This window comes from Hermetia illucens, chromosome 1, assembly GCF_905115235.1.
Source record: "Hermetia illucens chromosome 1, iHerIll2.2.curated.20191125, whole genome shotgun sequence".
Taxonomy (NCBI): Eukaryota; Metazoa; Arthropoda; class Insecta; order Diptera; family Stratiomyidae; genus Hermetia; species Hermetia illucens.
In genome coordinates this window covers 141,354,259-141,370,556 of record NC_051849.1, presented here as the reverse complement: position 1 = coordinate 141,370,556, position 16,298 = coordinate 141,354,259, and the positions used below count along the sequence as shown (strand labels likewise).

The 16,298-nt window shown below is 40.8% G+C and overlaps 2 protein-coding genes across 2 annotated transcripts in view; one reads left to right on the top strand and one right to left on the bottom strand.

Annotated features, from left to right (window-relative positions):
* LOC119661461 overlaps positions 1–1,517 on the bottom strand; it is a 60,998-nt gene extending 59,481 nt beyond the window's left edge. The window contains exon 1 of the mRNA XM_038070822.1: positions 247–1,517. Coding sequence (XP_037926750.1) covers positions 247–1,516 — 1,270 coding nt within the window. The 5' untranslated portion in view covers position 1,517. The remainder of the gene's footprint in view (positions 1–246) is intronic.
* The window catches only part of LOC119647326 (protein fuzzy), a 150,828-nt gene that overhangs the window by 89,007 nt on the left and 45,523 nt on the right, over positions 1–16,298 (top strand). The gene's annotated exons all lie outside the window — the stretch shown is intronic.

Here is a 16,298-nt window from a genome sequence, read left to right as displayed (position 1 = left end):
GTAATTTGAATTAATTTAATGCAAGCAATTCAAATTTTCTCATTAATAATTATGCCAAAAACTACAAAAATTGACAGAATACAAATTCCCTGCTAAGAAGCTGTGTAGTTTGAAGAAGACAAAAAACACTAGACCGTGAAAGGTCGCGGAATGGGGTTTCTTAAATCTTAGAACAAGCATTCTGCGTTTTTGTTCAATACAAATTTGTATCTCGCCCTATCCAATATAACATCATGAAATACTTACCCTTATTTATACGATCAATGTAGGTCATTTCCTTCATAGCATCGTACGTAAGTTGTCCCCCGTGTTTCCGCAATACTTCGTTAATCTCGCGACGGGCCCTTTCTTGAATTTCTGTGTTCATGGCCAACTCATAGAGAGTGTAAGTCATATTTGTGGAAGACGTTTCGAATCCGGCTAGGAAAAATATGAAAGCCTGGCCAGCAAGCTCTTCGAAAGTTAATTTGGTTGAGCCGTTCTTAGTTTCTTCAGTTATATTGTTTCCATTTTTCAGTTGTATCAAAATATCCATAAAATCATTTCTCCTCACATTATTTTTCTCACGAAATTCAACAGTCTCACGAACAGCTCGCATGAAAAAATCATTTACGTCGTCGGGTATAATTTTCAAACCAAGCTTTCGAGATAAGTCCGGAAATTGTCTGACAAATGCTCGTCCTATGAGTCCATATCGGGTTTTTTCAAACGCAGTTCGTCCGGTTCTCCGGAACTCTGTGTTGGGATGTTTGAAGCTGTTGCATTCGATTCCAAAGGCGCAAGATCCTATCACGTCTGTCGTGAATCTCGCCAAGAGCTCCCTAATTTCGATTTCCGTTTGTGTCTTTAGTAACTCCCGTAAAGTCTGATCAAATTGATCCATCACTCCCAACATTGTTGGGTACATGAATCTCATTTTTGTCGACGTGAAAGTTGGTGTTAGTTTTAGCCGGAGTGCCTTCCACTTATATCCAGAGAGGGTGAGTAGATTGGCTGACAATGGATCATCTTTTTCGTTATAGAACAAGCCCCGATCAGGAAATTTGCTGAAGTCTCTGACGAGCACTTTATGAACAAGATCAAGGTCGAGTATGAGTAGAAACGTCTGATTGAAGTAATATCCGCCAACGACCGGTTCCTTCCACGCATATTTTCGATAGCTCGCCTCAATAGCATCCATTATATGACACCGTTTTCCATTCTGATACAATGACCCAAAAGGGAATACTGGCTTCAAACAGGCAATACCTCTTTTGTTCCAGTACCGGTACTGAATTTTGAAAATCACATAAATAAATGTCAATAAGGTTACCAGAACTGAACAAAGAATAACTACAAGTCCCATCGTATCAACCACTGATGTTCTCGAACTTCGAACGAATGATGTGGACAGAATGTTTAAGGAACAGTGGTTCAAGCCAGACGCAACTTTGATTGGGAAGCGAATGATAGAGTTAAAATACTTCGTTATATAGCCGTTAAAGTTGGGTAGTAAGTTACATTTATGACAAACCATCGAATCGTGACACTCAAAACGATAAGAACTGCATTGGCTAGTAGCACGCGCAATAGTTAGTGGTGGCTTACTGAGTGCTAGTTGAAAAGTTCAGCGAAAAACAGATTAAAAAAGCAAAGCTGGATTCTGATCAAAAATACCTCAGAGCTACACAATGGACGTGGGAGTGGTGGAGGTCATGTTTCCACTTTTCTACAAATCTGGGAACAACTGAATTGTCTTAAGACGCTACTGTGCGTATGGCATTCTTGGATGTAGCAATTCGGTCACGTTGTGGATCAACGTGTCATAATTAGTTATGGGGATATGCATAACTTGCTAGTCATGATGCTTATTAGTTTTCTTTCCGAGTAACGAATAATTATACAATTTTTGATAATATTTTCAAAAAATAAATAAAGGAGCTCTCTAAATTGGTAAATTCGTAATGCCCTTTGACCACATTACGAATTTACGTTTGACGGGCCATAACTCTGTCCATGTTGTACCTACCAAAAAATAAAAAGATACATTCTTTTTGTTATTCAATATGCATAGCCGTTGGCTTATGTTTTCAATGCGATAATAGCAGGTTTCATTTTTTCGCTGACTAAGAAATCTACTCCGAGCACATGGTTTACTGGATGCCACTATAATATATGGTATAGCGGCTCTTGTCCAGGAAGCCGGTTCCTGTCCAACGCATCTCCTGTAACGCTGTTACATCAGCCCTATATTGGAACAGGGTATCGGCTAACTACTTGGCAGCTTCATCTCTGTACAGGGAGCGCACGTTCCATGAGAAAATGCGCAAATCCTTATTCCTTTGTCGTTGCCGGGTTCATCGTTGTGTAATCCGTCCAGTCCGAGGCTCCTGTTGTGGCTTCGTAACAAGTTGTTTTTCGCGTAGGGTTGTCAGCCCTATCCAACCCCCAACCTGGAGGACCAGTTGGTACAATTTGTTCCGTTTTTAGGCGTTCGTTAAGAAAGCGGTCACCACGTGGAGGTGGAGATAGGGTTTGGTAGTAGAGCTGTTGGTGTTGGTTCAGTAGGCATTTCCCAGGTTTTATGGTCCATCGTGGGTACCAATCCACGTTTCACCCTGGGGGACCTATCCTACCCTTTGACCACCATACTATATTATTACGAAATTATAGTAATATACTATTATGAACTTTATTTGAACAGATATTGATATGTAGGGTATTTCTGAGCCTAGGCACCATATATTGGCAGCCTATTGATTCTTTTCAGATTTTTCGGTTGGGTAGTTTCTGTAAGTCCGTAAAAGAAATGATCACTTTCGACTCCCTGCACTCCCCACCTTTCCAACAAATGTCAAAACTAAGGCCGGAAGTACTAACCGAGACCTTTCATTTAACACCCCACATGACTATATTTAATGGAAAATACCCCCCTTTTGCATGTATGGGAAACCACCCTTAAATTAGACGTAGAATTATTTAACTCACTGTATGCGTGAGAGTTCACAGTTCCCGCGGGCGAGGAAACACATCGGGAAACGACCGGAAGACACAGTCTCCATGACATAACAGATGACAACGGCCAACGTCTCATTGACTTTGTAAGTAGCAGAAATTTAGTTATAAAATGGGAATATTTTCCACACAAGGGCATTCACAAAAGGACATGGGTGTCCCTAGATAGCATTACCTTCAACCAGATACACCGCGTTCTCATGACCAAAAGATGGCCATCCAGCATCATCGACGTGAGATCAGATCCGGGAGCAAGCTGTAATTCCAACCACTTCATGGTAAAAAGCGCCTAAAGGTGTCGAACTTCAAAGACCCGCGGAGGCTACTAACCCACTTAGAAAATTTGACGTGGAAAAGCTAAAAAATGATTTAATAGCGGAAGAATACAAGACAAGAGTGGAAGAACAATTAGGTACTATTTTCCGGAATCTCACGGTTATACCTGGTATGACCTAAAACACCCTATCAAAACAACAGCAAAAGAAATAGTTGGATATGAATCTCGACGCCGGAGAAATTTGACGATGAATGTCAGAAAACGGTTGACAAGAAAAATGAGGCAAATCTCTGACGAGCAGCTAATAAAATATTAAGCCAAAGAAGAAAACATTTTAATGATGAAATGAAAAAAAATGGGCACAACATTGTGAACCACAATACAAGAGCCTACGAAGTAGTGAAAAGCGCAACGCGTGGATCCAAAAACACTCATTTGTAAAAAAATGAAGCAATTATCGCAGATCGGAAAATGAATAACGTAAGATGTCGTCATATATCAAAGAACTCCTCAACCGCTCATACAAAACTCAATCATCAGAACTCACAAGAATTATGGTCGAGCATAGAGTTAGAAAAATTCTGGGAATGCTACCATTTCGACCAATACTGTCATGATCGAAATGTACTGTACGAAGTAATGCTTGACATGGGATTTCCAGTAAAACTGGTAAGCCTTACCAGAATGACAATGCCCCATACAACAGCGCAGACCAGAGCCGATAATAACCTGACCTGACCTAACGAAGGTAACGTCTGATATTTGCTGGCGGATTAACAATGGTGAGTGCGTAGGCGCTTGCCTTATAGACATGGAGAAAGCCTTTGATACCGTCTGGTTGGATGGACTGATTTTCAGGCTCCTGAAGAATGAGTTTCCCAGTCACCTCGTAGCGATGATGTGTAGTATGCTGTATGGCAAGTGCTTTGTCATTACGGACGGAAATCTCACTACTAACAGAGAATTTCATGTTCTGAATGGATTACAGCAAGGGACAGTGACTGCGCCTACACTTTTTGCGGTATTTGCCGGCGAATTGCTCAATTCTTTCGATTTTAATAAATCTCCTAAAAGGTCGTTGGTTGCCTTTGCTGACGATCTGATAGCCTACACGGCGCACAAGAAGGTAACTGAGGTGCAAGTTGAACTTCAGAAGATGTTCAATGATATTAAGTTCTTCACGAACAGTTGACGGATGAAAATCAATGCGCAAAAGTGTGAAACGATTCTGTTTCGAAATTCCTTGGCGTATGCCAGTAGGAACTTGAAAAGGAATTGGAGAGATTTCCACATTGTCGCGAACGAGGATAGTTCTGAGCGCATTCCTCATAAGAAGTGCGCTAGATACCTGGGTGTGCGTCTTGACGAGCGTCTCCAATTTAACGAGCACGTTAAAGTCGCGCTAGAAAGCGCTCGCAAGGCATTCATGTCTCTTCGAAGACTCTTTTATGCTCCACATCTTAGCCGGAAGGTTAAGATTATTTGCTATCTTACTTTGGTTTGACCGGGGCTCACCTACGGGTGTGCTATCTGGTTTAATTTGAGTGCTAGCCAAATGGAGCAAATAAGGATCTTTGAAAGGAAATGTCTGCGTGCTTGCACGGGGCTTAATAGGACTGCTTCGTCAAACTATGAGCACTATGTAACTAATGAAGTGATGTATGCAGCTGCTGCTGTGCCAAGAATCGATACAGTTATCGTCAGATTGATTCGGAATCATATTGTGCGATCTGCTTCGCATGGTGAGAACCCTTGGGTTTCGCAGCCATTCTACCCAAATGATGGGTATTTCGAGAAAACTCTCACGACAGGCTTCATTCCTCCCGAAGCGTTCGTGTATCTTGACAGGAATGGTCTAATTCTTGATTCTGCCGGTGATCCGGTTATGTATCATATACATAGACGGGCCACGGACAAAAAGATAGAATACCCCCCGAATTTGACAGTGGGGGCTTCGGGATTCGACTGGAGATACTCCAGAGCGAGAGCAATTGACATTAAGCGGGATGAAAAAGAGAAATCTTGGTACTGGTGGCTGCGGGATGCCGGTTAGCGGTGGCCGTGCTCAGTTCTACCATTTGTTTCTTGGTGGGGCTTTGTAAATATGTACACATTGAACGAGTGCTGATTTTGTCTCCAGTTGTAACTTATAAATACATACGTTATTATTCTTTGTTTTTTTTGTATGGATGTTATTGTAAAAAAAAGAAAAAATGTGTAATATAAAATATATAATTATGATAGTTTTAAGAACAATAATTTAAGTTAAAAGTATCTCTTGAAGCGATCAAATATTTATTATTACTTTTATATTTCTTTATTTACCACTAAGGCCAAGTGAATTCTGTCGGGTTTTTGACCATTTCCCGACAACTTATTGTAAAATTAGATTTTCATTTCTTACTGTTTCTCTTCTCTGTCTGTAAATCGTTATTCAAAAATTTTGAGAGCCCACAGTGGCCATTAGATTTAAGTTATTTTTGTTATTTTAAAAGATTGTTTTTTATTGTTCATTTTTCCAATCTATATACTATTGTTACCTATTTCTTAAAAATAAAAATGATTTTAAAAACAATAAAAACAAAAGCCTCGATGACGACGAATATTTGCCGAGAAATCCAGATTTTCCGAAAAGTTAACGGAGACTCGGAGCTCGCCAACTTATCATCATATAAGGAGATCTTATACTAGACTTAAGAAGTGCAAAAATATAACCACGGACAAATATTTACATAAATCAAATAAGGGAGGGGAACATAATGGCTAACAGACAGGACATTATCGTCAAATGCAAGGGTATAAAAGAGATCACTATGAAGGAGAAGATTCATGAAGTCTTGGAAACGAAATTCGAACTAATCAGATGTAGAAATCCGCGATGAAAGTTTTACACAAATTTTACGGTAAGACACAAAGCGCATTTGACGCTTTGGCTTTGGGCACACCGCGACCGCATATGAAAGTGCGAATGATAAATCCAATTAATCCCGTAAATTTAAATGTGAAGGACATATCAATAAGGTTTGTGGAGCTGACCCGAATTGTATAAGGAGGTTGTAGACCACCGGCATGCGATGCAGATTTATTTAAATGATTGCAGGGCTCTCAGATATTCCGCGGAAAAAAATATCAATATAACGATGCCTGGATGAGGGAGCGGATCATAGTTACGTCCCATTCGTCGGGATGAATTGAGAGGAAAGGAATTCACATCTACAGTTGTTAGAGTACCGGTCGCGCCCCAGGCTTTTGCGAAATTCGACGTGATACAGGCGAATGCGGTGAACACAAACATATTCTAAGGAAGAAACCTAGGATATTGAATCCGACATATGTGAGTTCCGCATTAAAGTAAAGAATTGCTTGGCAAGTTATGAGCACTACATCGGCAGTGACCACCTAGCAATCTGTATGCAAACAAAAGGTCAGCCAGAGAGAAAAAAGAATGCGGAACGGGTTGTTTGGTTGAGCTGCGAAAAGTTTAGAAAAATGCGACGAAAAGATTGAAGGCGTGTCTACAAAATATTGCTGACCCAGTGGTTGAAGCCGAAATTGCTGGACTAAAATCGATAGACAAGGGGTAGCTTCCTCCAAACTACAATGAATGAACTGCTAACGGAGGACCATCTACCTGCTGAACACAGTGGGAAAGAGATGATAAGAGTCATCCACAACAAGGTTTCATCCATCGTTTGAAACGGAAATGGCCTGTCCTTACAACAGTATAGTTGTGGACTTGGTCCGTGAACCAACCGTATTGATGTAAAAAATGCATTTAACTTCGCAATTGGCGAATTGAACGTTGACTCTAATAGGGATTTCTGAGTACTTGACTAGGCGGATAACTCAATAGTTAGAAGGCTGGGATGTCGCTACGGAAGGCCGCGGTTCAAATCGTACTGATGGCAGAGACATTTGTATCGTGACTGGATGTTGAATATCTGCGTCAAATCAGGGTGATAATCTTGGACGAGCGAAATGCTGTCCACATTGCCACCTACAGTGTACTGTCATGTACCGTTAGAGTCTTGAATGAAATGCTCTAAAACAATTCAAGCCCTTTTCCAGTTGGATTGTCGCGCCAACGATTATTATTATTATTTCCGTCCAACATTTGCTGGGATTATGACAACATCCCAGCAAATGTTGGATTTTACAAAATAGTAGCCCTAAGTGTTAAGCATTTAGACTTGGACGATCATACCTACCTAAAATGTATAGGCGCTGCGGTGGTGGTGTCCAGGAGTAGGTTAATGGCAGAATCCGCCGAGAACTCCCCGCAACATCAAGCACGTATGCAGAGTGGTGTATTTATTCACGGTTTCAACCAGATTGTATGAGAGTCCCATCTAAGGAAGCCGTAAGGGATTTAGGTACAATACCTCTAGCTGACAATATTATGGTAACTAAAACCACCCTCTCGAGATTTGGCCGTCTTGAGTGGCTTTCTGTTGCTGTCCATTTGTATTCAAAGCTATGAATCAGCTATGACATTTATCACTTAGTTTTCTGATTATATGTTTGTCTCTTCACGTTATACTGCTTAAGTTTTTCATTGTTTGCTATCTGTTGTTCGTTAAGTCTTTTCTAAGATTTTGTGTAAAACAAAATCTTATTAAAATCTGTCTGTCTGTCGGTCTGTCCGTCACACACATTATTCTCGGAGACGGTTATATCGATTGACACTTATTTTGGTAGAAAGGTGGGAACTGTGAACGCTCACGCATACAGTGAGTTACATCCTTTTACATCAAATTTACAAATACATTCAAAAGGGGGGTGTAAATTTTTTTTCTTCAAATGTAGTCATGTGGGGTGGCAAATTAAAGGTCTCGGTTAGCACTTATCGAAACCGGTCTTAGTTTTGGCATTTGTTTTAAAGGTGGGTAGTGCGGGGGGTTGAAAGTGATCATTTCTTTAATTCTTTCTCAGAAACTACCCAACCGAAAAATCTGAAAAAAATCAGGAGGCTGCTACTATATGGTGCAAATAAAGTTAATAATAGTATATTATTTAGTATATTACTATAAATAATTTTTAGCAATTGGCTTCCAAGCCCCCCTTAAGTTCATACTAGCACCACGAAATTTTCAGGCTATAATAATGATGATCTTACCTAATTTGATGGAAATCGCACTATTACTAACAAAGTTATAATACGCCTAAGTTGTTGCTTCTTTGCAATTCAAGATTATAAATGTCAATATCAACCGAAAGTGGATACTCTCCCATAATATAACATATGCATATATTACGTGCTGCGTCCTAAGAAATACACAAAACATTTCGTACCTGAAGGGTCCAGCTTCCGGTTTCCCGACTTATTTTTTTAAATATCAAGTCTGTCTAAAAAAGCTATTTGGTATCCATCGATGTTAAAGACTTTTGGTTAGTGCGCCCTACTTTACTACCTGCGAGGATTCTATTTTCTCGGACCTACCAAAGGCGCAGGATTGCTTTTGCGAGGCTTAGGTTGTTTTTTTCGGGAACTACTATCCGCGGCGGAACTGTTCTGTTACGTCTTAGCTTCTGTATTTTTTGCGCTACTTCACAGCCTTACATTTTATACACTTTACTGGAGAAGATTTGTTGTTAGGACGTTTCGCTGAATCATGGTCACCTGCACATTTCACTCAGCTTGGATTTCGATTATAATAGCTTTGTGTGCGGTTGAACCCCTGGCATTTCTTGCACTGGGGCATTGGTCGTAGACTTTTCGCAATGCTTCTATTTTGACCTTCATGTTAAAGAGAGCTCTTAAGTTGTAAACTTTTTTTGGATCTTCACTATTGGCGAGACTTTTTTTCATTGTATTTACTGTGGCAAGGATCTTAAAACCTTTTTCCCTTAGGTCTCCTACAATGTTATGTTTTTGACACTTTGGGTAGAGCCCCCAGCAATAACCTTGAGAGACCTATTGTTTTCGTCTTCATACGTTTATCATTGGTTTTTTCCCATGTCCAGTCTTTTCGAGAAAGCCCTGTAGTTGTCTATATCTAGACAGCGTCTAGTTTCCACATATTATTGTTTAGAGCAATTATTGAATACTCCTTTATCATAGCTGCTGATAGTAGGTTTTTAACTCTTAAGTGCTTATCGATTACGCTGATATTAATCGGCGGAGGAAGTTTCATTTTCAATTTCGTTAGGTTTTTTGCTTTATCGATTATTATTCCTTTTTCTGAGGAGTTGCCCTACATTCCTAACTGGTTTTATAGCTTTAGGTTTTCTTTATTTTCCTAACCCAAGTCCTTGATGGTGGAAATCTTGTAACCCTCGAACTCATATGGGTTCTGGGAATTGTGAACGGACTTGATCCGGGCATGGACAAGGACCGTTACTGACTTTTGCCTAGTTGATCTTGTTCCAGGCATGGACAAGAATCGTTGCTGGTTTTTGCCGAGTTAAAGGCGATCAGGAACTTTATCTTGTGTATCTGAATCCATTCAGTTCAGCGCGAATACTGTAAAATTTATTTATACGATCTAAGTTTTATTGTTGCTGACCTCTCTCCTCCTCATACAAAAGAAATTGCTATCTTCGTCAAATTTTCCGGAATACACGTCTTTTTATTTATGAATGGTTATTTATGGTTTTCTTCGAGTATGTTGGACTTTATTGACTCGGCGCGAGATAACGTGTTGCTCGATTCTGTGGGGTATCGCAAATTATCGAATCTACGGCAGAAGCTTCAAAGGAGGATATATAGATCTCCAGTATGTTAACGTCGATAGGCTGTTGTAATTCGGCTGGAATTTTTAATAAAATTAGGCCTGCTTTCGCTTTACAGCCCTGATTAATCCACTTTGCGAATGAAGGTTTTCAAAAACTATCTGTAAACAGTTCTTCCCCATGTTTACACTGTACCTTGCTAGAAAGGTGGGCTTTAGTGCAGAACATACTTAGGCATACTATTGCCCCCTCAGCCGCTATTTTCACCTTTGAAGTAACATGTCTACTGGTATACATAGGACGAAGTACTTCTCATGTGAAATTGGAATAGACCAGAGTATCCTAATAATTTTGATACGTTTGCTTTGAACTCTTATACAAGCTACCAGAACTACAAAGACAATCTAATTTTAATAGGAACAATGAGTTTCCATGTGTTACGGTGGCTAGCTATCGCATCTACGATAAAATATGATAGAATTTCAAAATGTAGTGAAGTACACTTTCTACTTTTAAGTTACTTGTTACTGTGGTTGGCAAGTCCGGTATTTCTCTCAAACAACTTTAAAACAATTGTTTGCGAGAATTACTTCCAATCATCTGAATATTTTCCTTCATCTATTCCTGCATTCTGGGGAAGTAAACTTCCTTGAAAAATCTGTAATCCGTGGCGAAGGAATCTAGGCACCTGGCAGAAGAATCACTGTGTGACTATTGTGTATTGCAACATTGGGCTCCCTTGCAGAACCAAGTGTTTCCCCACTACCCATGAAAAAAAATGTGGATACTTAATTAAATTCTTTTATTGGGACCACAGAGACACTACAATATCACAGTGGCTCCTCGCTCTTGGATGTTTTGGCGGTGATGTCGTCAACCAGAAGAGAAGAAAGTCATAAGCGTCATATGGTTTAGGCAAATCAGTTCAACGAATATATTGCTCGGGCGTATTACACAGATTTAGCAGAATCCTACAATTTCATAAGAAGTTTCACTTAAGGTCTGTGTTGATTCAGCAATTAATCTCTTCTTCTTCAGCCTTCGTCACATTCAGAACCGGATCGGCCGCCCTTTTGTCATTTCCCATTGACTTCAATGTTCAGGCTTTCTCAGTAAATGAATCCTCGTTAGTGCGAAATATGTGCCCATACCATCAAAAATGCCACTGATAGTGGCGGTGATGGATCCTTTTTCATTAGGATCAGTCGTCAAAAATTCTGTTTTATTCAGATTCACTCTGAGACCGTGTTGCATGAGACGATCATTATATTTTTGAACGCTTTGATGATCACCAACAGAAACACAAAATGGTTTTTATATGCCCGCAACAACCTTGCCTACGAATTCTTGTTGTACTGGGTGCTGTCGCAGAGCACACCAGATGGATTTGTGTGGCACACGGTCAAACACCATTTCTAGATCCAGAAATGCAATGTTAGGAGGGCGATGCTTAATACGGTGCATTGCGTTAGTAATGCCGCGAATAGGGTCGTCAAGAATACGTTGAAAATCTTCATGATATGGGACGCCAACCTAATCGGACGGCAATTTTAAAATTACCGGGCTACCTTTCTTTTTCCATATTGGAACGGTGCTGCCCAGACGCGATGTCATCAGGTCCTGTTGCTTCCGCCGATTTCGTTCGTTTTATTGCTTCGTCTACTTGAGTGGCCTGACAGGTGGAATTGGTCCAAATGTCAGCAGTGCTTCTGAAAGTGAAGGCTGAACAAATTCTTCGATTGAAATCTGCTTGCCATCTATCCGTCGCAGCTGGGACTCAACAGAAGCGTTCGATATCCTGTATGCATTAGTGTCGGCTTTTGAGAAGTCGATACAGTTCTCTCTCGCCATCCTGAGGGCCCAGTTTATCGTAAATATCTTTGTAATGGTCCGCGATCGCTTTCTTTGCTTGCCGGTTGCCATTCTTGTAAATTTGGCAATTGGCTGGCATTTTATCGTGGAGAAACTTATGGCAGAGGCGTCTCTTTTCAAGGAAAAAGTAAGTATCTCGGGTGATGTACCGCTTACGTGGCTTGGTGATCTCGATGATTGCAGCGGCCGCTTTATAGTTCGTGTTTTTAACAAAGCAAAACAGAATAACAATCAACGGCTGATGTTGAAGTGCGATGGTCTCATAAGGAACGGCTTTACAGTCAGTGACGGAAATAAAATGTCTTATGAGGGTATAGTCGATGTGTGTTTTACTGTTCCGGCTGTAAAATGAGGGAAAAATGAGGCAATCGTGCGATGAACTGCGTATTTACAAGTACAAGATCGTGAGTGTCAGCAAAATCGACAATACTCTCACCACCCTCATTGCGTGCTTCAAACCCTTTTCCCATGGCACCTGTAAATACATGCCTTTTCACCAAGCTAAATCACAACCGATTACAGCTATGACGACGAAATCCACACACGGTTGTAGGCAGTGCCTATTTCAGCATACAAAAACTTGCGAACTCTTGGCCGCGTTCAAGAGAAGAATCCTGCGAAGAATTGTTGGCCCCATACATGAGGATGGGCGGTTTCCGTAGTCTACACAGCGATCGATGAGCGATACCATGACCGTGAGGTTGTGGATAAAAAGGATGATCCCGCCTGAAAAGTCTATGGTAGAAAAAGAAGACGAGGCAGACCCTGTCTGAGAAGGAACGATGGTGTAGGCCAAACAGCTTTTGTGGATATCGAATTGGTAGGCCTCAGCGCGGTCTCTGAAGTTCCCTATTAAGGCAAGCCTAGACCGGATACCGGTTTTTGCGCCGTTGGTGATGATGATGATGCAATAACTATGTAGTCATAATCAGGCACATTACAGGCCTTCGGAAAGTTGCATTTTTCTCGGCAATAGCTCGACTCCTTTGTAATGCATATGTGGTGAATAAGTGAATCATGCGATCAGCTGATATAATCGTGAGCTTCATCAGCCGGTCATCAAATTGTTCAATTTTTTTCATGGCATCACGCAAATTCCTTTTGATGGCATTGCCGACAGTATATTGAATGTGTGGACTACCAAAATAGAGAAGTTTATAGTTATTTTTATCACAATTCCATCGAGTTTCTTGTAGAGTGCAAAAGTTAATGCGCCTTGCGAGTTCTTCCATCTTTCTAGTGATACCAACAGTTAGCGTGCAGACACGTATTTGTTTGGCTTGGATTAATTTACTTACGTTCCTTGCTCATTTCTCGAGAGAACCGAGGTGAACGCCCTAGCATACTTTCGAGGTTTTTTACTTATCGCGATCATGCTTGGTTTTTGATGACATTTAATTCATTTTCTTGGTCGGCCTATTGCAGGACCTGTCGCTAAGAGAAGTCAGGTAGAATTTAGCATAGTCGGGTAACTCCAACTATACTGTATTTATCTCTTTCCCTGATCTCAGCATTTTATTTTTGTGTTACTGAGGATAGTATAAAGTGCGTTGCCCCAAACTCTCCTCCTTTATCTAGGCTTAGGGCCAGCATGCTACATAAATTAATCAGACTAATTAAACGAGCAACTCGAATACTCTTCCGGTAAGATACTCCATGAACTCAGCAATTAGGTGAAGCTTAGTGACTCAAGAAGTCGACCTTATTTATATGCTTTTGTTCGTATTTCTTGTCGCATTCATAGAATTTACTGGGACTATTGTAGAATTCAAGTTTTCTTCGCCTAGTAAATATAAACTACTGTAGTTAATAGAAATTTGGATCTGTGAAGTTGCCCTATAGGTTCGTAGCGTGATCTACGTTGCGTTTATCACAGTTATTCGGCTCCAAAATTAATATCTTGGATTGTGTAACAAAGGTGTGCGCAGGGGGACTTATCGCTATGAATGTATCGCCTCAACCAAAAAGTCCAAAAGTTGAGAAAAGATATTTGTCACATCACGTAAGGACCTCCTGGAAATCTACCAGGAAGATTACATAGATATGTTGCAAATCATAGCAACTACCATCTAAAAATCCTCCAGGTGCTAAAACAGAAACTTCCGGAATGTTCCAATGGCATCCGCAGGAATCAAAAGAACTTCCTGGGCAAAATCACCTTGTTCTTCCAAACTCAAAGAGAATTTTATAAAGATCTCACCAATTCAGGCCAGGAGTGCCACCTTTTGCTTTCATATGAGGTCCTTTCCAAAATCACTACACCTAATATTTTTGAAAATGTTGTCGAAGTAGCCCTAGATACACAACCTTTGGCAAAATTTATTCAAGCGTACTCATAAGGTATTGGCAGATCAGTATTGTCAACTCTTTGCTGATCTTAATTTAGCTCCTCCATTTTTCACCAACTAGCAAAGTACCAATTGTCTCCCGAAATATCGACCAATTACTTGTCTCTTGGCCATCTATAAGGTTCTAACTTTGGTTCTCTGCGCAAACAACATTAAACGTGATGATGTTCATAATGTGATAGACAAAGAGCAAAAAGTTGCGCAAAAGACTACAAGCCCCTGTAAAGAAGCGTTGATAATCGATACAGGCTTTTTATCAAAAACGAAATATTACGATAGCTTAAACCGATCATAACTCAACTTTTGACCCCATGTCATATTTGGGGCTACTATAAGTGCTTATATAAAATCACCAGAATGTGGTATGCATTTCTCCTAAGAACAGGGATGCAAAATTGGAATCCGTATATCCCCATAAACAATACAAGAAATGCCATGTGGAATCTACCAAAAGCGACTCTTCCAACTCGCATTGAATTTGTTGTCTCACTTTTTACAAGAGAGCAAATGTGGGTTCCAAGTCAAGCAAGACATATTCTCGAAGCATTCATTGCGCATATTACAAGCGGGCAAAGGGTAGCATAGGTCCCAGGGCGAAGCATGGATTGGTATCCACGATAGAGCATAAAACCTAGGACAACAGTTCTACTACCAAACATTATGTCCACCTCCACGTTGTGATCGCTGGGAGTTCTTTCTCTATGAATGACTGGTGTGACGATGAATCTAAACTAGCAACGGAACGGAATACCGCATACCGAATAATGTTGCATTCTCAAAGAACGCAGGCACATGCAGACACTTATCACGAACTCCGTCGAGCGGAAACACTACTTCACATACGGAAAACGGAACCCTGGGAGAACCGTACGTGCAACCGCACCAGACGCGGAAATTTTACCAACAAGTCAGCAGGATGAAGCCTTATACACCTCGATGCTCATCCTGCCGAGACAGAGGAAAATTTAATTTCCGACAGAATGGGCATACTGGAGCGATGGTTTGAGTATTTTGGTGAACTGCTCAACAACCAAAATATCGGCGAGTTGGAGGTCCCGCCAACTAAAGACGACGGACAAATGCTGCCACCACCAAGCATAGAAGAAACAGTCCGTGCAATTCATCGACTTAAAACCATAAGTCGCCAGGAGCCGATGGAATTACAGCCGAATTGACTAAATATAGCGGCGACCAATTACACCAAGCGGTACATCAACTGATGCTCAAAGTATGGCACAGCGAATCAATGCCTGACCTAGCAACGAGGCATTATCTGTCCCATTCATAAAAAGGGAGATATCACGCAGTGCAACAATTATAGAGGTATCACGCTGCTGAGTACCATCTATAAGATATTCTCAGCTATCTTGATAGGCCGGATAGCCCCATATGACTATACCAAAGAGGATTCACTCCGGGCAAATCAGCAACAGATTAAATTTTCTCTCTATGGCAAGCGATGTAAAAACTGTTGGAATATGGCCATCAGTTTTACCATCTTTTCATCGACTTTAAAGCCGCCTATGACAGCATAAACAGGGTGAAACTTTACATGACCATGAGAGAAATCGGTATCTCAACGAAATTGATAAGACTAACTAGGCTGACCCTGACCAATGTGCGAGATCAGATAAAAGCAGCAGGATCACTCTCGAGAGCATTCAACATCAACAACGGTCTACGAGAAGGGGATGCCCTATCATCCGAGAGGCACCATCCTCTTCAAATCCACCCAACTACTGGCTTACGCTGACGATACTGACGTCATGGGGAGAACAACCCGAGATATACAGTCTATCTTCATCCCGATCGAGCAGTCGACGCGAGATCTTGAGCTGCACATTAATGAAGGCAAGACAAAGTACATGGTGGCAACGTCATCGCCAAAATCAAAACCGAAAGAATACATCAAATCGCATTGGTCAAACGAAACCAATGAAGATAGGGTCGAAAATCACAACCGATAACAGCTATGATGGTGAAATTATAAAAACTGTTTCGCTCGAAACGTCCCACCATAGACAATGATCTTGTCAGTCCTCATGTATTCCTCGGAGACTTTCTTAGCAAAAAAAAAACTGCATTTGAGAGGAGAATCATCCGAAGAATTTTTGACCCCCTACATGAGGATGGAC